Source organism: Peromyscus californicus, unplaced genomic scaffold (assembly GCF_007827085.1).
Source record: "Peromyscus californicus insignis strain IS unplaced genomic scaffold, ASM782708v3 Scaffold_7__1_contigs__length_154581171, whole genome shotgun sequence".
NCBI lineage: Eukaryota > Metazoa > Chordata > Mammalia > Rodentia > Cricetidae > Peromyscus > Peromyscus californicus.
In genome coordinates, this window is record NW_026294595.1 from 3,824,315 (window position 1) to 3,846,783 (window position 22,469).

General features: G+C 45.8%; 1 protein-coding gene across 1 annotated transcript; it reads left to right on the forward strand.

Moving 5' to 3' along the window:
• Positions 1-234: 234 nt before the first annotated feature.
• On the forward strand, positions 235-20,850 carry Stom (stomatin). Its single transcript, XM_052725404.1, has 7 exons — positions 235-383; positions 12,596-12,699; positions 13,008-13,080; positions 14,653-14,735; positions 16,955-17,158; positions 18,193-18,327; positions 18,897-20,850. Exons 1-7 carry the CDS (start codon positions 293-295, stop codon positions 19,089-19,091), a joined length of 885 nt encoding a protein of 294 aa, XP_052581364.1. The 5' UTR covers positions 235-292; the 3' UTR covers positions 19,092-20,850.
• The last annotated feature ends 1,619 nt before the right edge of the window (positions 20,851-22,469 follow it).

The window sequence follows — 22,469 nt, forward strand, 5'->3', positions numbered from 1 at the left end:
GTTCCGGCACCTTCTCCTCGGATCATCCCACCGGAAGCTGGGGCGATACTTTGGTGGGGTCCTAAGCATTCTAACCTCACCGCCTTTTCCAGAGGCGGGCTCGCTGACACCGCCCTTCAGACCACGCCCCCTCGTGCCACGCCCCTCGGCGAGGGAGGGCGAGAAGGGGCGTGTCTTCTCCATTCCCGGGCGCCTATTGGGAGGGTGCCCTGCGGGAGGCGGGGCTGCACCCGGAGCTCGAGCCCCTACGTTACTAACGGCTTTCTGTGAGTCTCCGGCTTTCGGGACTGACATGGTGAAGAGCGACTCCGACTCAAGCAATATGTCTGAGAAACGGCATCCCGACCACGTCGCGACTCAGCGGCTCCCCGAGTCCTTCAGGGGTGAGTCCCTCGTCACTGGCACAGCTGCCCTGAACCCGCCCCTGGGTACCGAGCCCCCAGCCTCGGCTAGAACCCCGCTGACGACCGGGTTCCGAAAGGCGGGTCTCCCCTGCACTGGGTGCACTTCTCAGAACCGCGGTCTTCTCCTTCACCCCTGTTTTCTCGGGCTGGTAGATGATGGTTTCTGGGTGCTAGGGTGCAACCTGCATGGCAGCCAAGAAGGCACACGCTTGGCAGGGGCGTGTATCCATTGCTCCGGACCCTGGCAGGCAAAGGCTCGCTTATCCTTTGGCCACGCCAGGTGCCAGCGCTTCCTTATCTGGAGCCATGCACGCGGACCAGGGCAGTCCCTGGCAGTGATAGAGGCGGCTCTCCCGCAGGTTCAGCCTCGCCCACTCTCCTTTCTTTCCTGCCCCTGAGCCTCATAAGGGAAGCGGTTGAGTCAAGCATCCTTCATCTATCTATAAGGTGATTCCCCACTCCTCTGGACTAGGGAAGAACTCCCACCCGCTTCCCGCCGTCCCCAGCTTCGGGAAATTTTCATAGGAAAGGGCTAGACTTTAGGTGGTATAGGCAGAGATCTTCAAGGCTTTCCTTCTTCCAGTTCCATTGTCTGCCTCATTCTATCCCCTTTTGTCTTAGAAATCTCTCCTTGCAGGTAAATAGCCCGGTGCTTACCACCCTACCTGGGGCCTTCCTAGTCTTGAAAGCAAGAACTGTAAGAGGCCCCGTCCTGTCCCCTGTGAAGAAATTAGAGTCCTTGAGCAAAGTGCCCACTTGAGCCTTTAAATTGGATAACTCCTTGGGGTCGGGAGATGCCCGGTAAGAGATAATAAACCTCGCAGGAGTTCCGCTCTCCCTCTCAGGAGCTTTACTGATCCAAAGGAATTATTTCTAAAGATGAAATTTCAGAGAGGATGGCACAGTGGACGAGATTTAAGAGGCTGAGAGGGATTTTCCAGCAGAGACCGCTGTCATCAATGCGGATTATTTGCACACCCAGCCTGTCTTCCCATCTAAATCCCATTCCTAAGCCAGGAACACCTCCTTTAATTCTTTCTCGGGCGTATCACGAGAATTTCAGACGGCTCGGAGTGTATGGAGCACCAGGCAAGAGGCCCCGGGTGCCATTCTCAGTGCACGCTTGTGGGACTCTTTCTCTGTGCTTTACCTCCCAAATTGGGGATATAATAAAAAAGAGAATGATAGCAAAACAGACAAAAACCACACTTAGTAGGCTAAGGCACTATGCTCAGTATTTTATGTTATTTTACTGAATCCTCACAACTGATACTCAAAGAGATTGACTTAGTCACACAGGATTAGTGGAACCATACTTTAAATTAATATTTAAATGATTCTAAAACTGAACAGGAAAACGCTGTTTAGTATCAGTAGTGGTCTGTGCCCAGATACAGGTGTGGGTATTGGTAGACTCCTCCACTGGTATCTACCCCTGCCCCCAAAGTGGGAAATGGGTTTGGAGCAGTACCCTGAGAGTAACATGATCTCTGCATTTAAAGATCATTCCATTTTCTTGGTCACAAACCAGTTTGGGTTTTACTTCCAAATCCCCTTTCTCGGTTCTACATTTAGCTGTTTTAGACAGAAATCTTTTAGAATTAGTGAAAATAAGTGTGCTTTTTCTGAAGTATATATACAAATGAAATTTTGCTTGGTTTTTTGTCACTTTTTATTTTTAAAACTTTACATCTGCCAGGCGGTGGTGGTACATGCCTTTAATCCCAGCACTCGGGAGGCAGAGGCAGGAGGATCTCTGAGTTCAAGGCCAGCCTGGGCTACAGAGTGAGATCCAGGACAGGCTCCAAAACTACACAGAGAAACCTGTCTCCAAAAACAAAACAAACAAACAAACCTTGACATCTACTTAATGTGCGAGTGGTTGGCTTGTGGAGGTCACAAGAGAACTCGCAAGAGTCAATCTCTCCTTCCAGCATGTGGGATCCAGGGGTCCCATTCGGGCCTTCCTTGCTGACAGTCAGCACCTGTGCGTGCTGAAGCATCTCACCTTCACACTGTCTAGTTGTTTGTTTGTTTTTAATGGTAAGCTTCAGAGATTTGACATTAGGAAAAAAATCTATCACTATAACATATTAGAGTTTCTCAAATGTGTGTCATGTGCCAAACTTAGCTAAATGCTTTATAAATCTCCAGTTGCAGACCTGCCACAAGGAAATGTCTTTGTTCCCATCTTTCAGTAAGGAAACTGAGAGTGGAATGATGAAATTACAGACATTCCAAAAAATTCAGAACCAAGTTTCCAACCCATTTTGGAAATTATTTTCCTAGCCATTTTCCTGATCCTACTAGCTAGCTATCCGTCAAGCAGATTCCAAGGTATAGTGTGGTCCAACTTCAGGACCTCACTGAGGGTAAGAGGCAATAAACAAAGGAACCCCAGAGGAGCCAAGTGTGAGTCAGAACCTTTTGGATAAAGTCACTCCAGAGGATTGCTTCTGATGGAAGGAAGCCCTGGAGTTACAAAACCCCAGCTCTGCCTCATTGTGTCTTTGTAGAGAATTAGTCCTAGGGAGATAAATATGACCAAACCTAGGAGTAATCAAGGAAGTTTACCTAAATCCAGTGCCTTCAGTTTGTAATGGAACATCGTAGCTGGATTTCGAAGAGATGTGTTGTTGTAGTGAAGAGCCTTGTCAACAAGATAAGTCCCTTTGGGAGGATCTCTTGAAAACAAGCAGAATCATGGGACTGATCTGTTTATCTCAGTTGTTACAGTTGATCAGTTTGGGGAGAACTTGGTAACTTCAATAATTGACTTAAATTAAACCATCAGTGGTAATAAATGAATTCCAAGACTACAGAGATGTTGTGTATATATTTATGACAAAATAGATTTCAGTGTCCCTGAATAGTGTAAGTTTCACACTGTAAAGAATAGAGTAACTGTCTAGTCTGCTTTTAAACATGTAAAATGTTGATAAAGTGATGCAGAAGGGACTAAAGCTGAGTTTTTATGCAGACCTCACAGAAAAGCAATTTCCTGTAGGCTGTTAATGACCACATAGCAGTATCTGCCTAGAGTTCTGTGCATATTCTGCATGGTACTGTAATTTATCAGTTAGATTCACCAGTAACCCTCTCCTTTTTAGCTTCATTCTAAGAACTCAGTATGAGCCAGATGGTGATGGCACATGCCTTTAATACCAGCACTCAGGAGATCTCTGTGAGTTCGAGGCCAGCTTGATCTCTAGAGTTCCTGTCAGCCAGGACTACACAGAGAAACTCTGATGGGGGGGCGGGGGGAGAACTTGGTATGAAGTACATAGTAGTTGAACAAAATGTTTGCTAAAAGAAAAAGGAAGTAGGAGGGAGTAAATAATCTTCTCAAGGGTTTGTTATTGTTCGTTGATTTTAGGATATGGCCGTCATGTTCCATATTATACATTCTTACTGTAGACAGACTACTTAGTTTGTGTTAGCGATAAAGGACTAAAATGGGCAAGAAAATATATTGTACTGAGTAAGGCCTCACTTACAGAAACAGAAGTTGAGGATCAAGAAGAAAAAAAGTGTGGTTAGTTCTTTATTACACACTTGTTCTTTCTTTTTCTGGCTCTATCTGTATTCCGGGACTACTAAAGAAACTTGAACCTCAAGCTTTTGTTTGATATTTTAGTAGGTGGAGCCTTGAAGACACAACCAAGAAAATACCTTCAAGTATGAGACAATAAAATGTGTTGTCCACTGGAGTGAGCACTTCTGGGGAGATAGTGTAGTGTAAGGAAATGAGAGAGGCGTTAGCGGGAAGAGAGTGGGTTGTGGTCTCAGCACCAACACTACTTGGGTCCTTTAGGCGAGTTCCTCAATTTCCAAAGAGTCAGTTCCTCGTCCTACAGTTAGGCATAATCCTGTCTGCCAGGATTATCAACAAAGAAGACACATAGAAGCACTAGGGGAATCAGAAATGCTGAACACACAGTGTTGTCTCTCCAAAGAGAGAGGTGCAAAACCTGTTTTCCACCCAGGGGGCAGAGAGCAGAGGCGCTTCCAAGCTTAATGGCTGAGACCACACCAGGTCCTCCCCCAGGCCTTATCAAGAGCTTGTTTCTCTCAGCCAATCTATTGGCCCCATCTTTATGGAAGATGGCACATGTACTTTACAAATAGCTTCAATATAGCTTTATTGTCTCACAGGATTGAGTTAATTATCATTAGGAAATTTTTTCACCAAATTGTGCTGTGCTTGAATATGCCCAAAATAAACTACTTGGGTCAGACTCAAAAAGTTTGAGCCAACACTGGCTGCTGAGTCATGTTAACCAAACTGCCTTCTCTCTCATGGATCAACCCTCTGCTGGCCATGGTGGTCACAGAGACCCTCCAACAGATATATGTGACTTTTCTTTTGAAACTTTACAAGTTGTTATGGCATTACTTCGTGGAGAAAGCAAGGAATAAAGAGATCAGTGACAGCTAGACTCATTTCGCATTGGATTCCCATTCAGGGGAGAGCGGGAGAGCTGTGTGACAGATGGCCTGATGAGGTTTAGAACTAACTTACTACCCCGTTTATGATCTGTTCCTCTCCTGAGGTAGAGTCCCCAAGCAGATCGTTAGGCCTCATGTTTTCTCCGTGGTATATAAGTCCCAGAAGGCAATTCACCCAACAAAACACTAATTCCTTATGAGCTATTTAATAGTGACCTTAAACCATTTTCACTGATAAGAAAATGGAGTGGTAGGATTGGAATCAGGCACTAAATTAATTGTCAGTCTCTTACATTTATCTTAGCCGCTCATCTCAGGGAAGAATTAGGAATCTAATGTCCTATGCTTTTTATTTCCCTTTTAAATGAACATAATGAGGTTGTTGTTGTTGTTGTTTTGTTTTGTTTTTTGTTTTGTTTGTTTTTTTGAGACAGGGTTTTTCTACTGTAGTCCTGGCTATTCTGGAACTCACTCTGTACACCGGTCAGGCTAGCCTCATACTCACAGAGATCCTCCTGCCTCTGCCTCCTGAGTGCTGGTTAAAGGCGTGCACCATCATACTGGCCAAAGACTCATGAGCGTTTCTTAACTATGGATATTTTTAAGATGTCTAAAATACAAGTTTTGAGGAGAAAGGCCAGCATGAGGAGTGCCTGTCCTGTTTGTATGGCTCTTGGGCTGAGCCGAAACTTAACACTTCAGTACTCACTGGCAAATTGCTTTCTTTTTTTTCTGAAGAGTTCTTGTGCTTCTCCGTAGGGTCATGTTTAACCCTCCTGAGAAGAAAAAGTCTGTGGTCCGTCTTTGTTTTTGTTTGGTTTGGGTTTTTTTTGTCTTTTAAGAATAAATACTTGATGAAAGCAGTTGACTCTTCCGGACAGAACGATCTGCACTGTGCTCTGACATCTCCTCTGCTGGCATGACCCCTCAGTCTGCCTCATGCAAGAGCTTCCCTTTCTCTTCCCAGAAAAAAGGCAGTTGCTCCACTCACCGACAGCTACCGACTTGGCCGGTGTTTTCCCGGGTTTGTTGCGATGCTGTTTTTTGCAAGTATCTCTTTACTTCACACTCACTTCCTGAGAAATCAGCTGACTGGCTCTCTCTTTTTTTTTTTTTTTTTTTTTTTTTGGTTTTTCGAGACAGGGTTTCTCTGTGTAGCTTTGCGCCTTTTCTGGAACTCACTTGGTAGCCCAGGCTGGCCTCGAACTCACAGAGATCCGCCTGCCTCTGCCTCCCGAGTGCTGGGATTAAAGGCGTGCGCCACCACCGCCCAGCCTGGCTCTCTTTTTTGGTGAATAGCCTTTTGGGATTTTTTTAGATTTTTAAATTTTATTTGATGTGTATGAGAGTTTTTTCTATGTATCTATGTGCACTACATGTGTGCCTGGTGCTTATTATGTCAAGAAGATCGTCTCAGATTCCCTGGAACTGGATTGTGGATAGTTGTGAGCCACCATATAGGTGCTGGGAACCAAACCCAGGTCCTCTACCAGAGCAACAAGTGGTCTTAACTGTTGAGCCATCTCTCCAGCCACTGTAAATAGTTTTTACATTAAAAGAAAAAGAATCCCATCAGTCCAGCTCTTACATTTGTATACATTTTTTTAAGGGTGAATGTTTTGCTACACATGAATGTCAGATTACAGTGTACGTAAGTGAGTTTTGTTGGAATGCAGCCATGATCCTTGCACATACCTGTGTGCTGCCCATGGCTGTTTTTATGCTGCCATGGTAGACTGGAGCATTTGCTCAGACTCTGGTCTGCAAAGCCTGTTTCCTCTTTGCCCCTCTCAAGAAAAAGCTTGCTAAATTCAGTCGTCTGCTGCGCAATCATGGTGTTTAAAAAGGAGGAAAGGGAGGAGAACGGGTGTATCTTGAATATAAAATGCTTTAAGAGGAAATTAAAAATTGCCAAGACTTTACTTTTACTTTACTTTACTGACTATTTACCCCTAAAAAAAAAGTGCTGTTAGACCCAGATAGTATGTCTGGTTTTAAGATAAAATTCCCAGCTGTCCTATCTGTCTCTACCCAGACAATACTGTTCATAACAGTTTACAACACAAAGTTTTTCAGCCGCATTCTGGGTAAGGAAAAGGAAAGGATTGCCTCTAACTGCTGCAACTCAGATGGACTCAGCAACTCTTCAGCCCATCCCTTTCCCTTGCTCCATGGTGCGTGTGACTGCGTCCTAATTTTAGATGTGAGATGTGTTTCTTGCCTTTCTCAGCAGAGGAAATCCAATACATTTTGAATTTTAGAGTAATTAGATCTCAATGGTGAATGGAACCCATTACTCCCAAGGACTTTTAGTCATGTCAGCTCCAGTTCATCTTAAAATAAACCAGCTGCACAGATGGGTAGCAACATACACTGCTCTGAACATTGGTCTAGGAGCTTACAAGGAAGGTACTCCTACTTTCCCTGGAGCCAGGTAACAAAAGTTACTGTACAACTTGTACCTTTTTATGTTTTAGTTTGGTTTTATATTAGTTTTCTTCAGGTAAGTTCAATTTGACTAATAATAAATTTAAATGTATATATACATATATATAATTTTAGGTCCTTTTGAAATATTTTAATTTATTATTATTAGCATTAGCATTATTAGCATTATTATTTGTTAGAGACAGTTTCCTCTGTGTAGCTTTAGCTGTCCTGGAACTGTCTCTGTAGACCAAGGTGGCCTCAAACTCACAGAGCTCTGCCTGCCTCTGCCTCCCGAGTGCTGGGATTAAAGGTGTGCACCACCATGCCCAGCTCATTTATTTTGATTGGCATCAGTCTTCTGCCTCTAGGGATGTCTGTGCACCACATGCCTGCAGTGTCTGCAGAGGCCAGCCGAAGGCATTGGATCCTCTGGGATCTGAGTTACAGAGAGTGTTGTGAGCTGCCCCACAGATGCTGGGAATCACCCTCAGGTCCTGTGGAGGGGTAGCCAGTGCTCTGGTTTTACAGTCATGTATTGTGGGATCCCTGATCTTTAGAAGTCTTCCCCAGTGAAGCACTGATAAGCATTTAAGCCTAGATATCTCAGGAATATTGATTTCCTGTTACTTGTCATTTACCTCTTAAGCTAATAGAAGGAGACAATCCTAAATTAATAACTGAGAAACTATGAGGAAATGAGGCTCATGAAATTTCGGTGAGTAACTGAGAATTGCTTTTTCTTGTTTGCCCAGCAATCGTGGCTGCTTTAATATTTCTAGCCAGGCATCTGATACGGACAAGACTATGTCCAGTTTTTAGACTACCCACCAGCTCCCTGGTCCTCATCTTTGATGTCATGTCCTTATCTGGGTAACAGGGCCAAGCTTCCTGACCTGTACATATGGGGACATCTTTGAAAATGTACTGCGGATCTATGAATGTTGGAGCCTAGGTTGGCTGGGGATAGCATAAAGTAAGTGGTGAATAAACTCATTTTTAAGAGGATTTTTTTTTTCCAAAAAGAGCAAGTACTAGCTATTTTCCCATTTTTTTAATTCTGGAAATTTGGGTGGAATATTCTTTTCCCTGAATATAGTAGAAGGGTCCTGGGAACCTCTTGTTTGTATTTATTGAGCACTATTGCAGTTCTAGAAGGCCATATAATACTCACTGTCATTTTATAGTGAAGAAACTAGCTCCCATCAGTCCTTTAGTCCTTTCTTCCCCCCCCCCCCCCCAGGATACTGTGCTACATCTTGATAGTATCAAAATGAGCAAGAAGGATTGTGTTTGTAGTTCATGGGAACACTCTTACCTAGTGTATTCAAGACCCTGGTCTGGGTCCCCAGCACCATAAAGAAATAAAGTGCTTTTAGTACATTTGTGGAATCATATGATCAGGAGCTCTGCACTTTGCCCGGAGCCTGGGAGACTTAGGTACTATTTTAGAGAGCACTAAATGTCCTTAGATAAACACTGGCAGCCAGTCTGTTCCTCTTTTGGAATTTAGTTCACATAGAAGAATCTAGACCTCAGTGTGGCTCTGAACCTTGGAGCTTTTCTGCTAAAATTAAGAGGTCTACCTAGAGTGAAGAGAGCTTCCTCTGTGAGAATACCAAATTTCTTCCTTACCTGCCATGTTTCCTGGTTGGATACTAGGTTAGGAAGGTACTCCAAACATGAAAACTTCTTTAATGACAACCCTTTACATTTAATGGTGAGGGGTCAAAGAGACTTAGAGAATGACCTTTGAATCCCTGTCATTCCTGGCGAGACCTTGGGAAAGTCATGTTTCTGTGACTTCGTTCATAAAATGGAATTAACATGACATGGTAGACATTCCTCTAATCCCAGCACACAGAAGGCTGAGGCAGGAGGATTGTGAGTTCAGGCAAGCCTGAGCTACATAGCAAGACTCTATTTAAAAAACAAAACAAAACCCTCACTGGATGGTTCTAAATACTGGTGGTACCCATCAAATTTTTAAAGTTTTCTTAACACAGTGCCCTGCTGTAGGAAAGTGTCCATCAATCATGTCCTATGGGAAGGCATGCTGCTTCTGCTCCTTCATCACCATTTGTGTTATACTTGCTAGAATCTCTCCCCAAGCAATACAGCACTTCCCTGCCTCAAGTGTACCCTAGGAATTATGACCTACAAGTGCCAGGATGAGCTTAGATTACTTTGTGTGTCTGAGGACAGTTTCCTGACACCATGACACGGAGGAGACATCGCAAATATGACTGGACTACTCACTGTGTTTCGGCTTCCCCTGCTGTGTTTCAGAGCACTTGGGCTAGCTGCCAACACCTTTCTCGTTTCCCCATGTCCCCTGTGGGAGCCTTCTGCTTTTTTACCCTTTCTTCTGAGCAGTAACTCCGCCTGGCATGCCTTTCACCTGTCAGCACTAGCTCTAATCTGCCTCTGTGAGTGCTACCTTTTGTCTCCCGGTACCTTCTAGGTGAGTCTTGCCTGAGAATTTATTCTAAAGGTGCAAAGCCTATGCAAACTTGGTTGGGGGACGGCCAGGGCAAGTATTCCTTAACTGAGACTTTGAATTTGGCAGTGTCCCTTTGGGGAGCTTAGATAAGAGGTTTTGAGATACGGAAATTAACTAAATTGCTAAAAGGTGTAAATTGGAGAACAATTTTTAAAAAAGCCCTTTGCTAGGCTAGGAGGGAGTCAATCTGGAGAGACTGGTCCTCCTGCAGCTAGAAAGGCTAATTTTATCCTTAAGATGCCTCTGTGTCTTGATTCCACAAACCCACATGAACCTATACCCGATATACAACACTCAACTGTTTTGAAAGGAGATTTAGACTGTGGATTAAGGATTAAGGCTGGATCAGCAGGAACTATAACAGACTAGGCAAAGTGAAAAAAGAAAATAGAAAAAAATAGTATTAGAAAGGAAAGCTAGGGGGCTGGAGAGTTGGCTCAGTGGTTAAGAGCACTGACTGCTCTTCCAGAGGACTGGGGTTCAATTCCCAGCACCCACATGGCAGCTCACAGCTGTCTGTAACTCCAGGATCCAACACCCTCACACAGACATACAAACAGGCAAAAACACTGATAAAAAAAAAAAATTATAAAAAGAAAATAAAGAAAGGAAAGCTAGTTATACATGGCTTAGCTTTGACTGACATTATTAATTTAACCAAAATTATGGTACAGTTTTGCTTGTTTGTGGTGGAGGAAGAGATAAAGAAGAACCAAATTCTCTTCCATGGTGAGAAGTCACCGATGCTGCTCGGAACCGAAAAGACGAGGGGAGTCCAAGCAGGCAGGTTATTAGAACCTGGAGGAGACACTGACAAGGGCAGCCAGAGATCTGCTGTTTGTGAGGAAGCAGAAATGGGGAGATGGGGTGGAGCAGAGGCTGTACTTGTTTGTACTCACTTGTAGAACTGACTTTTAAAAAATGTGTGTGTGTGTGTGTGTGTGTGTGTGTGTGTGTGTGTGTGTGTGTGTGTGTGTGCGTGCGCGCATGCATGCATGCATGCCATAGCATACGCGCACCATAGCACACATGCCACAGTGCCATGTGAGAGCATGGGTGTGGTGGTCGGAGTGCAGCTTGCAGGAATCAGTCCTCTTCTACCAGGTGGGTTCCAGGGATCGAACTCAAGTTTCTCCATTTTGCCAGCAAGCCCCTTTACCTGCTGAGCCATCTCACTGGCCTCTTGTGGACTTTGGTAGTGTAACACCTTTGTTTCTGTTTGTAAAGTCAAAAACAGGAAAAGCACAAATTCATGCCTATAGAGGTTAATAAAAGATTTAAAAGAATAATAGAGGGTAAATATGCTATAACTTTATTTATTTGAATTTTAAAATATAGTATGAACCAGGAAAGAGGTTGGAAGAGTGTACTGAAATAGTTACTGTTTGTGGGGTTTGCAGCAGGGTGTATATGTATTAGATTTGTAATCAGACAAAAACACTATTTACTTGCAGAAGGAGGAGGAGGCCAAGTACAATGATGTTCGTCACAGCATTGTTTTTAATAGCAAGAAACCAGAAACAGCCCCTTTGCTAATCAGGAAATGGGAGGCAGTTCATAAACCAGGGGCAACAGTGTGCAAAAGTAATTTGTTCTTATAAACACTGTCATGGGATTATGTGCCTGTATCATGGCTTTGTCATGAGTCATGCTGCCCCATGAGCTAGAATACCCACTTTGTTTCTCTCTCCACCTTTTTGTTGGCATTTTTCTTGCTGTTAGGAAGCTGACTGTGGCTGTCATCTACCCATCCCACTCCACTCTGACCTCCATCCCCACGTGGGTCACTCTCCCTGCTCCACATTTGTAAATGTTCCGAGCATGACAGTTGCTCTGTTTCCCACCTGGTTTATAGCTGTCTTTTGTTGGGGAATATTATTTTAAGGTGTGTTACTTTTGTTTATGTTGCATTTGTTTAACTTTGTGAAGCTGTGTACTGTGCCTGTCTAAAACACCTGATGGTCTAATAAAGAACCTGAATGGCCAATAGCTAGGCAGGAGAAAGGATGGGTGGGGCTGGCAGACAGAATATATAGAAGGAGAAATCTGAGAGGAGAGGAAGAAGTAGCCAGAGAAGGATGAAGACATCAGGGGCTAGCTACTCAGCGACACAGCAAGCCACTGAGTAAGAAATAATGAAAGGTATACAAAAATAGAGAAAAGTAAAAGCCCAAAGGCAAAAGTTAGACAGGATAATTTAAGTAAAGCTAGCTAGCAACAAGCCAAGCTAAGGCCAGACAGTTATAATTAAGAATAAGCCTCCATGTGTGATTTATTTGGGAGCTGGGTGGTAGGCCCCCCAAAAGACCAAAGACCAATCAACAACAGTCTTTAATTAATTAATTAATTAATGTATTTATTTATTTAATGTGCATTGGTGTCTTGCTTGCATATATGTCTGTGTGAGGGCGTCAGATCTTGGAGTTACAGACAGTTGTAACTACCATGTGGGTGCTGGGAATTGAACCCAGGTCCTGTGGAAGAGCAGTCAATGCTCTTAACCACTGAGCCATCTCTCCAGCCCCAACAACAGTCTTTATTCCTCACTATATGTGGCTCTATCGTGTTAGAAGCTGAGTAATCTTCATTTTTGTTATTTCACACCATGAGGCAAAATAAATAAGTGGTATTAGATTAGCGTTTGCAGGGTAATGTGAGAAATGAGTAGGTACATGTGTTTCAGGGCTGTGTGAGAATTAGATGTGGAAACTCAGGCAAAGCAGCCAGCAAAAGGGCAATCACAGAGCTGTTCCGGAGAGGTGGGGTGACGTGACGGTGCCCATAACAGGCTGTATGATTTTGTTTTCAACAGATAACTCCAAGGCAGAACTGGGACCTTGTGGATGGATTTTGGTGGCTTTCTCCTTATTGTTCGTAGTTATTACCTTCCCAATATCAATATGGATTTGCATAAAGGTAAAGAGCATTTCTTTCATTTCTGGAACAGGGTCAACTCCTACCTCCATAAGCCACTTGATCTATGGGACAGATAGAGGGATACCATACTGGCCTGAAGTATAAGAGAAGTATAAAAGAGTGTGTATAATAAATAAACACTGTGCTTGGAAAGAGTAAACACCAGATCAATGTTTATAGACACTGTCAGGAAATGGAGAGAAGGACAGATGCTCTGAACCTGGTCAGGGCAGAGACATTCTTAAGAAGCTCTGTTCATAAATGTGTGTGCTCATCATGGTGACTTTTCATTCCTCTTTTTATTCCAGATTGTAAAGGAGTATGAAAGAGTCATCATCTTCAGACTGGGTCGCATTTTGCAAGGAGGCGCCAGAGGGCCTGGTCAGTACTAGGTTTCCATCTGGAAACTGAAGTGTTGTGATTTTTTATTTGTTTTTTTCATTTGGGGGAGGGGCGGTATGTGCACATGAGTGCTGGTGCCCACAGAAGCCAGAGGTATGGGATCCCCCTGTAGCTGGAATTACAGTGTGGGTGCTGGGAATCGAGCTCTGGTCTTATGGAAGACCATCAGGTGCTCTTAACTGGAATGTCTTACTGATGTGAGTCCCCAGCGAGGCCTCTGCTTGGAGCAGAAGCTGTATGCAGTAGCTTCCAGTGGCTCTGGTCAGTCTGGGTGCGGTCCCACCCTTCCTGTTACTGTCTACTTAGAGCTATTAGGTTATCGTTGGCCTTGGCCACAACTGTGGGAGGCTGAGCATGAGGATCCCAACCCAGGAAAGATTTCAGTTAGAAAGATGCTGGGCTTACAGGAATGTGCCGCCACGCCCAGCTAGGCTCTGGGAATTCCCGGGAGAACAGAACATGGTCCCCTTATCAAAGGGCTGCTGTTCAACAACCAGACACCAACAGAGAATCAGATAGCCACACCCTGCATTTAGTGTTAGGATACAGTAGCCACAGAACCCTGAAAGAGCACACGGAAGACTCAGAAGAGCGACTGACCTGAAGTAACAGATGAGGCAAAGCTTTCCTATAGGTTTGGTTTGCTTATTTTGTTGTTTTAAATACTTATTTTTATTATTTTAAAATTATATGTTAGCCAAATGTGGTGGCACACACCTTTAATCCCCGAACTCCGGAGGCAGAGACAGATGGATCTCTGAGTTCGAGGTCAGCCTGGTCTACAGAGTGAGTTCCAGGACAGCCAAGGCTACACAGGGAAACCCTGTCTTGAAAACCCAAAAATAAATAAATAGCAAACAAGTAAATAAATAAAATTATGTGTTTATATGTGGATATGTTCACATGAGTGCAGATGCCTTCAGAATCCGGAAAAGAGTGGGAGCCCTTGGAGCTGGAATTACAGGCAGTTGTGAGCTGTCTGTGTGGGTGCCGGGAACTGCTCCTGGGTCATTTGGGAAGAGCCTCGTAACCCCCGAGCCGTCCCAGACCCTCTGGCTGGTTTTTCTTTCCTTTTCTTCTGGAGGCCCTCTCACAGGCTGACCTGAAACTCACTGTGTACCCTACGCTGGCTTCAAACTCTCAGCAGTCCTCCTGCCTCAGCCTTCCAACTGTCATAAATATCTGCATGTACAACTATGACTGGCCTGGCTGAATGCTGAGGCGTGAAGCAGTACTAGCCACAGAGAGGAAATAACAGCATATCAGAGCCATGTGGGGAGAGAAGAGCAGAGCGGAGGTACTGTAGGACCAGCCTCCAGTGAGAATACAGGGCCTGAGGAGAGGGCGGAGACCAGAGGGGCAGGGTGAGTCCCGAGAGACCTACATCGCTCAGGACTTGCAGCTCAGGAAAATGGATCTTAGAGAAACTGAAGTTCTTAGCATGAGAAGTGAGCGTGGGTGTTAGAAACAGCAGTCGGGAGTGATTCCATTGGAACTGATCAAGAATAAGCTGGACCTAATGGGGTCTCTCTGATCCCGTGTGTGTTACAGGTTTGTTCTTTATCCTGCCGTGCACTGACAGCTTCATCAAGGTGGACATGAGAACCATCTCCTTCGATATCCCTCCTCAGGAGGTGAGCAGTTCTAACTCTGACTGAGGGCTCACACGCGGCTGCCTGACCCCGGGAGGCAGAGCTTGCAGCCCTGACTGCCTTCTCTTTTCCCATTTCTGTGACTTTGAGTAGGTCTTTAAATTCTCTGTGTCTCAATATCCTCAACTGTAAAATGGAGGTCATAATGGTAAGGCCTACTTGATGGGGTATTGTACGGAGTAATCGAGATACCGCTGAAATGGGAACTGTTTAGCACAGTACCTGAGCCTGAAATGCTGTCTGCGTGCTTGTTGCTGTTGTTAGACACAGTGTGACGACACCCAAGGACACCGGGTTGTCGTCATTGTTGTTCTGACCACGCTTTCTCATGGGTTTCTGACAGAAAACAACAGCAACAAAATCCAATCTAGTTCAACATTCTTCCTATTTTTATTCAAGATAAATTGGTTAGAAGCCAAAGAATTAGAAACTGCTCATTTGGCATTTTAGGAATCTCTGTGATCATTTCATGCCTTTTCAGGCTTCTTCCCAAACAGCTCACAGTTGGCATGACAGTCAGTTCCTAGAAGGATGCAGTCGCAGTGAGACAAATCCTCAGATCCCAACTCTTGGGATTCTCTGTTGCTTTCCCCTCTGCTCGGGGTTAACTGCACTGGACACCAGCTCTGTCATGGCCACTTGGTACCCATATGTTAGGAGACATAATACCATTGCAGACAGGAGCCCCCCCAGGCTGCTGAAGGGGCTAGCTGTGGGAGAGCAGGAAGAGCAGTGTTCCCTGGGCACAGTCCAGGAACTCAGCATGATGCTGGAGCCTGACTTTGTCTTACCATAAATCACAAAGTCCAGACACCATATTGGGAACTCCCTTACTGGTACTGATCCAAGCATTTGGTACGGGTGTACTTCTCAGTCCACACATCTCCGGATTCTCTGCATGTTTCCCTGTCATTCAGGAAGATGGGCTCTCAGGAGCCCCTTGGGGGGCTGGGGGTTGTGTGGAGTTTTCTTATATAAACACTGCGGGCATCTGGCATGTGGCTACGGGCTTCTGCCTTTCCCTGCTCCCTTCCCCCTACAAGCTGCCAACCCCAGAGTGGATTGGAACTTGGCCAGCAACTCTTTCCCATCCCTGTGATCTTGCTACAAAAGGAGACGAACACTCTGCCACAGTAAACAGTGAGCAGAGACCCTGCAGCTCTGAACACAGCTGTGACAGCCACAGTGGCAAGATCTGTGAGTGACACTCATTTTCTCATCACACTGTGAGAGGTTGTCACACGAGATGGTAACGAACAGGTTCCCTTCTCTTCTCCAACTTAGAGGTATTTTTAGATTACTAAACAACAGAAGAAGGCTGCTGCTTTGAGGCTTGGCAGAGCTACGAGGCCATTTAGCTGTGGCTATTACTTTTCACTGACGTAGCTGTCCCCAGCTTCCTTCATGACACCTCCTCCCTTGGTCATCACAGAAGGAAGGACAGGAGGCAGCTGAGGGGCTGCCAGGTCACATGGCTTACAGCCCGCCACAGCCCACCCAGCTGGGTGCAAGCAGAACCAGCTCAGGTGCTGGCCTCCGCTCCTGCATGGCTCGTCACTCAGTTTCTAGCATCTCATTTCAGCTCATCTCTTACTTAGGGACCCTCTGCTGTGCTAGAGAAACAAAGAAAAATTGCCCCTGAGAAACTCAGTCACCAGGTGGTGGTGCACACCTCTAATCTCAGCACTCAGGAGGCAGAGGCAGGTGGATCTCTGTGAGTTCGAGGCCAGCCTGGTCTACAGACCAAGTTCCAATACAGCCAGGGATACACAGAGAAACCCTGTCTCAAAACAAACAAACAAACAAACAAACCAAAAAGGAAGGAAAAGAAAATCACAGTCTAAGGGAGAAACAGAGGCATCCACACATCCCACTCAGTGCATCGCTCCCCAGAGGTACAGAGGGTGGGCACAAGAGGGGTGCCCGACTGTGAGTCAGACGTCCACCGAGAAGACATTGAGCGGCAGGAGAAAGTGAGCCAGAACGGTGCCAGCTTATGAGCTGCATCTCAAAATTCATCGAGTGATTGAGTCTGTAGAGTTGGGTAAATAGGAATGTTTTATTCAATCTCTAAAGGTGTAATTAACCTTCTGAAGCCTTACCTAAGAAAATCAGCTACTGCTTGAGGATTCATAGAAGGGCCTCTGAAGTGACGATGAAGAAGCTGTGGCCTCTGTATCATTGCCTCTTTCCTCCTGTAGGTCCTCACTAAGGATTCAGTGACAATCAGTGTGGATGGTGTGGTCTATTACCGTGTTCAGAATGCCACCCTGGCTGTGGCAAATATCACCAATGCAGATTCAGCAACCCGTCTTTTGGCACAAACCACGCTGAGAAATGCCCTGGGGACCAAGAACCTGTCTCAGATCCTGTCTGACAGGGAGGAGATTGCACACCACATGCAGGTGAGGAAGGCGTTGCTCCCAGCTAGCCCAGAGGGAGAGCAGAGCCGAGTCCATGATCGTGGAGGGCGTTGATTCACCCAGACAGGAGGGGTGGGGGGGTGGCAGCTGCCCTTTTTCTTTTTTTGGCTTCCAGATATTATAGAAATGTTTTCAGACCAACACCCATGGGTTCGTGGCACTCAGGTGCAAGCTGTTTTTAAATTCCTTCCAGTGTTTTATTTTTCCCAGAGTCCATATTATCCTCATCGTAGATCATAATGGTTTGGAGGTTATTCTGCAAGAATACTGCTAAAGCTTGAGCCTGTGGACAAGTCCATGGACCCGTGTGTAACTGTCATGCTTTCCAGTCTTGACTGCGAGGCAGATGTTTCTAATAGTAAGACTGGCTTATTCCAAAGTTACAGTACTATGAATATGAATTCCTGCCGTCATAGAGGTTTCCCCATGGCTAAGTCTGTGACTTCTTTGTTTTGAAAAGGCTATCTCTACAGCCCAGAGCCCTGTAACCTGCTCTGTAGCCCAGGCTGACCTTTCGGTTCTACTTCAGCATTACCACCACCTCCTCTGCTAAGAGTATATGAGCTGTGTGATGTCATCACAGCCTCGTGAAATAGTGTGGTTCAATAGGGTTTACATGGCATCACATTGACTCGGGTAGGCAAACTGCTGATAAAGCAAGCTTAGCCCCAGGCTGACTGCTGTATTCGTGATGTTTCACTGGAATACAGCCTCAGCTGTTCCCTTATATATTACCCGTGCTGCTCTTGACCCATGAGAGCAAGGCAGAATGTTGGAATAGTTGCAGTGGGACTGCAGATAAACAGTTCCTTGATGGCCCCTTAGAAGTTTGCCAACACCTCCGTTAGCTCATCTGTGATAGAACCAAAGCAGCTCCTTTTCTCTCCAGCCCCTGCTTCAGCCCCTGTGATGCTGTTTCTCTGCCACTGTCACCAAACCTCATTGACACCACAACCCAGCTCTTAGCATCTGGACAGGAGCATTGGTGCCTCATTTGCTGTCTGTTCTCCTTCCAGAGCACGCTGGATGATGCCACGGATGACTGGGGAATAAAGGTAGAGCGTGTGGAGATTAAGGATGTGAAACTCCCCATCCAGCTCCAGAGAGCCATGGCTGCAGAGGCAGAAGCCGCCCGGGAGGCAAGAGCCAAGGTAATGTTTCCATTGGTTTAGGTTCTGTTTTGTCTTGTTTTAGTGTGATTTCCTTTTTAAATTCCACAGTAGTAAAACACTCTCACTGAAAAGACTGAGCAGCCCTGACTGTTTAGTATAGAAGCGCTTCCCATCATTTCAAATCCTATGTTTACTTAGAGGCTGCTACTGTAAGTGTGTGTGTGTGTGTGTGTGTGTGTGTGTGTGTGTGTGTGTGTGTGTGTGTTCAAAGTGAATCGTGTGCATTCATGTGTGTCGTGTGTGTGTGTGTGTGTGTGTGTGTGTGTGTGTGTGTTCAAAGTGTATCATGTGCATTCGTGTGTGTGTGTTTGTGTGTGTGTGTGTTCAAAGTGCATCGTGTGCATTCGTGTGTGTGTGTGTGTGTGTGTGTGTGTGTGTGTGTGTGTGTGTGTTGTGTGTGTATGTGTAATATCTGGAAACTGAGTGTGTAGGAGTTGATGGATTCCTGGGGAGTCCTGTGTGCTGCCTAAGGCATATGAACCCTTACTTGAAGACTGCTGGGTGGCCCCTTGCTATTTGCCAACTGACCTCTTCTTTCCACTCTGTAGGTGATTGCAGCTGAGGGGGAAATGAATGCTTCCAGAGCTCTGAAGGAAGCTTCCATAGTTATCACCGAGTCTCCCGCCGCCCTTCAGCTCCGGTATCTTCAAACGCTGACCACTATCGCTGCTGAGAAAAACTCCACTATTGTCTTCCCTCTGCCCATCGATATGTTGCAGGGCATCCTGAGTGCTAAACACTGAGCTGGACAGGTCTGTGTAGAGCTGTGCTGACCCTTCCCAGGGTAGAGTGGGGACCAAATTAGCCTTTCACTTGCAGGGAGAGTAGCAGGAAGCTTGACTGTCCCGTCCCTCCCTGTTTCTGTATGTAGAGTGAGGGGCTCTTAGAAGGGACAGGAGTCCTAAGAGCAGCTGAGAGACTCACCTTGGAGGCAGAAGTGTAGCTCAGTAGTAGAGAACTTGCTTAGCATGCCCAAGGCTCTGGGTTTCATCCTCAGCACCAAAACAAAACAAAATCACTGGCCTGTAAATACCAATAGAGAGATGGGTGATTTATGTACGATAACCTTACCCTTACCTGAGTCTTTTCTTTATTCTGTGGTAGGCTGAAGCCCTCTTCTAACTTCCTTTAAGTTGTTCCCAGCCTATATGAGCAGTCAAGCCAGGGCAAGGGACACAGCCTAGACATGTTGTCCGGCCCCACCGGGTAAACGCTCTGCACAGTGAAGACTTGTGTCACCCCCTCTGGGCTACCCGTGCCTTCCCTTCAGGGAGTCTTAAAGGAAGGACATTTCCCCAGTGCCCATCCACCCAATCTAAGCCCAAACTGTGTTCTAGAATAATCCTCTCCTCCTCCATGAGCCTGTCAGAGAAAATGGTCAGAGTCAACAGAAAGGCTCTGCTGGTCCTCCGGGACCGTTCTTCTCCACTGTGGTGGTCCTTTTGAAAAAGGACCTTTTTTAAAAAGTCCTGGTCCCCACGACTTGATGATCCCTTTCTGTGTTGCCGTTAAAAGCAGCTAAAGTCTTGTCACAGAAGTGCTTTTTTTTCTCACTTTTGCCTGTTTCAATGTATCAGGTTTTTAAATCACTTTGATTTTTAAAAATAATTTTCTAAGTTCTATAAATAATTGCTGTATGCCCATTTGAATAGCTTAAGTACCGAAGTACTTTTTAAAAACTTCTTAAGAAAACCATTATATTTTGCTCTCTGCATATTATTAACTATTATATACTGTGAAATATTGTGATTACTAATCCTGTTTAAGTAGTTTAAGGAATTGCTGACACATGGAGTGTGTGATTCCTGATCTCTGCAGACACCCATGCTGAGCTCTCAGTGCGGAGGGAGAGTGCTTATGTTTGACTAGTTTTTGTTTTGTTTTGTTTTGTTTTCATACAAAATGTTGATACCAATAGAGGAGTGGTCGGTCCCTCTGGACCACAGTTTCTTATTGTGATATCCTTCCCTTGGCCTGGAAAGCTTGGTGGTGACTTTTGCGACATCTTTGAGGCCTTTGATTCACCTGGAGAAGCCAGAAAGAATGTTCCCTGTGTCGAGAGCAGCATGGTTCACATCCACCATTAGCTGTGCAGCCAGGCCCACGTGGAGCCTGCCCTCCCTCACACTGTGTCTAAGCCTTGAACCCAGCTGGGTTTCTAGAGGTGTCTAGAGCATTCCCGCCCAGGACTCAAGTTGCATTTACATTTTGAATTTAAAGTGATGGGCTCATCTGTTTGGAGAAGCAACTTGCCTTCCACTGAGGACCCGGAAAACCCATGTCCTGGTGGAAACACCTTCTCAGAGCTGGAAAATGGTACACTTGTCCTCTAATTTCTCTCTCCAGACACCAGCTGGCCTTTGCCTCTGTGCCTTGTGAATTAGCAATCCAGTAGGCTGTAGTCAGGTGGCGGGGGAGGAAATCGAGCTAGGGAAGGGGTGTTGGTGTGCGGTTTTCACGAGTCCACCCTCAGCCATGTCAAATAAAGTATGTGCCCTGTGACCAGTGAGAGTCTTGTTGCTGCAGCGCTGCTTTGAAGACGTCCACTGGACTTTGCATTCATGCTTGAGGGGGCCTTCAATCTGATCTTCAGTTTTAGGTTCTCAAACCTTACTGATTCAGGCAGAGGGGAGTTGGTTGACCTTCTGTAAGAACATGTTTACAACACGGCCCCAAAGAGAAAAAAGAAAACACAAGACACAGGGTTTATTGTGCTTTCAAGTACATTTTTCTTTTCTTTCTTTTTTTTTTTTTTTTTTGGTTTTTCAAGACAGGGTTTCTCTGTGTAGCTTTGCGCCTTTCCTGGAACTCGCTTTGGAGACCAGGCTGGCCTCGAACTCACAGAGATCCGCCTGGCTCTGCCTCCCGAGTGCTGGGATTAAAGGCGTGCGCCACCACTGCCCGGCTTCAAGTACATTTTTCTTGTGAGTCCCACACTGTCTTCCCACACGTGGCTACCACCATGTGAGTCCCACACTGTCTTCCCACACGTGGCTACCACCATGTGAGTCCCACACTGTCTCCCAGACCTAACTGCCACCATGTGAGTCCCACACTGTCTTCCCACACGTGGCTACCACCATGTGAGTCCCACACTGTCTTCCCACACGTGGCTACCACCATGTGAGTCCCACACTGTCTTCCCACACGTGGCTACCACCATGTGAGTCCCACACAGTCTCCCAGACCTAACTGCCACCATGTGAGTCCCACACTGTCTTCCCACACGTGGCTACCCACCATGTGAGTCCCACACAGTCTTCCCAGGCCTAACTACCACCATGTGAGCCCCACACAGTCTTCCCAGGCCTAACTACCACCATGTGAGCCCCACACTGTCTTCTCATGCCTAGTCACCTACCAATGCCTTTCAGATTTCCTTTTAGCAGCAAACCTTTATTTCCAAGGGAATGATCCCCATTGAAAGATTTAAAGTGTCTCTTCCAGAGTGTCCACATCTGCAGCACCTAAGTGCTTCAATGAGCTACGGAAGGTGGTTTTAACTTTAACTTGGGCTCTCCACTCAGCTATGCTTCTTAGCATTGGATTTTCTTACCACTTAACTGGAGTTTGAATCCAGTTTGTAAGATCACAGAAGTGCCTCATAGAATTCTGCAGACCCCAGTTTGAAAATGGTGCTCCTGAGGGTTTCTCGCCCTGCACCCTCCAGTCTGCACCCCAACCTTGCATGGTTCCTGTCTGCTGTGCTGAGGGTGTGTTGAAAGCTGTAGAGCATCTCTGAAAACTGCACACAGGGGGAGCACACAAATTTGTACACTTAAGGAGGGAACGCTGCTCCAGCAACCATGCCTTTAAGACATCAGAGCTCCGGACCACCCTATCCCTATATCCTAACTCTACAGATGACACTCAGCTCCCTAAAACAGCTTTGTGCAACTAAGGATTGCACTCAGGAAACGGTCATTTATCCAGGGTCAGGCACTGGGCACAGCAGGCTGCCATCTTTCACCTCCAGCCACAACCCTACCTAGTGTGTGGACCAGGCCAAGCGGAACCTCTGGATTCGTTTGGGCTGCTTCTCTCTTACAGTGATGCCTGGGACAGGGATGGAGCAGGCCCAGGCCTGGTGAGGCTAATTTGTCTAAAGGAGACACTAAAAG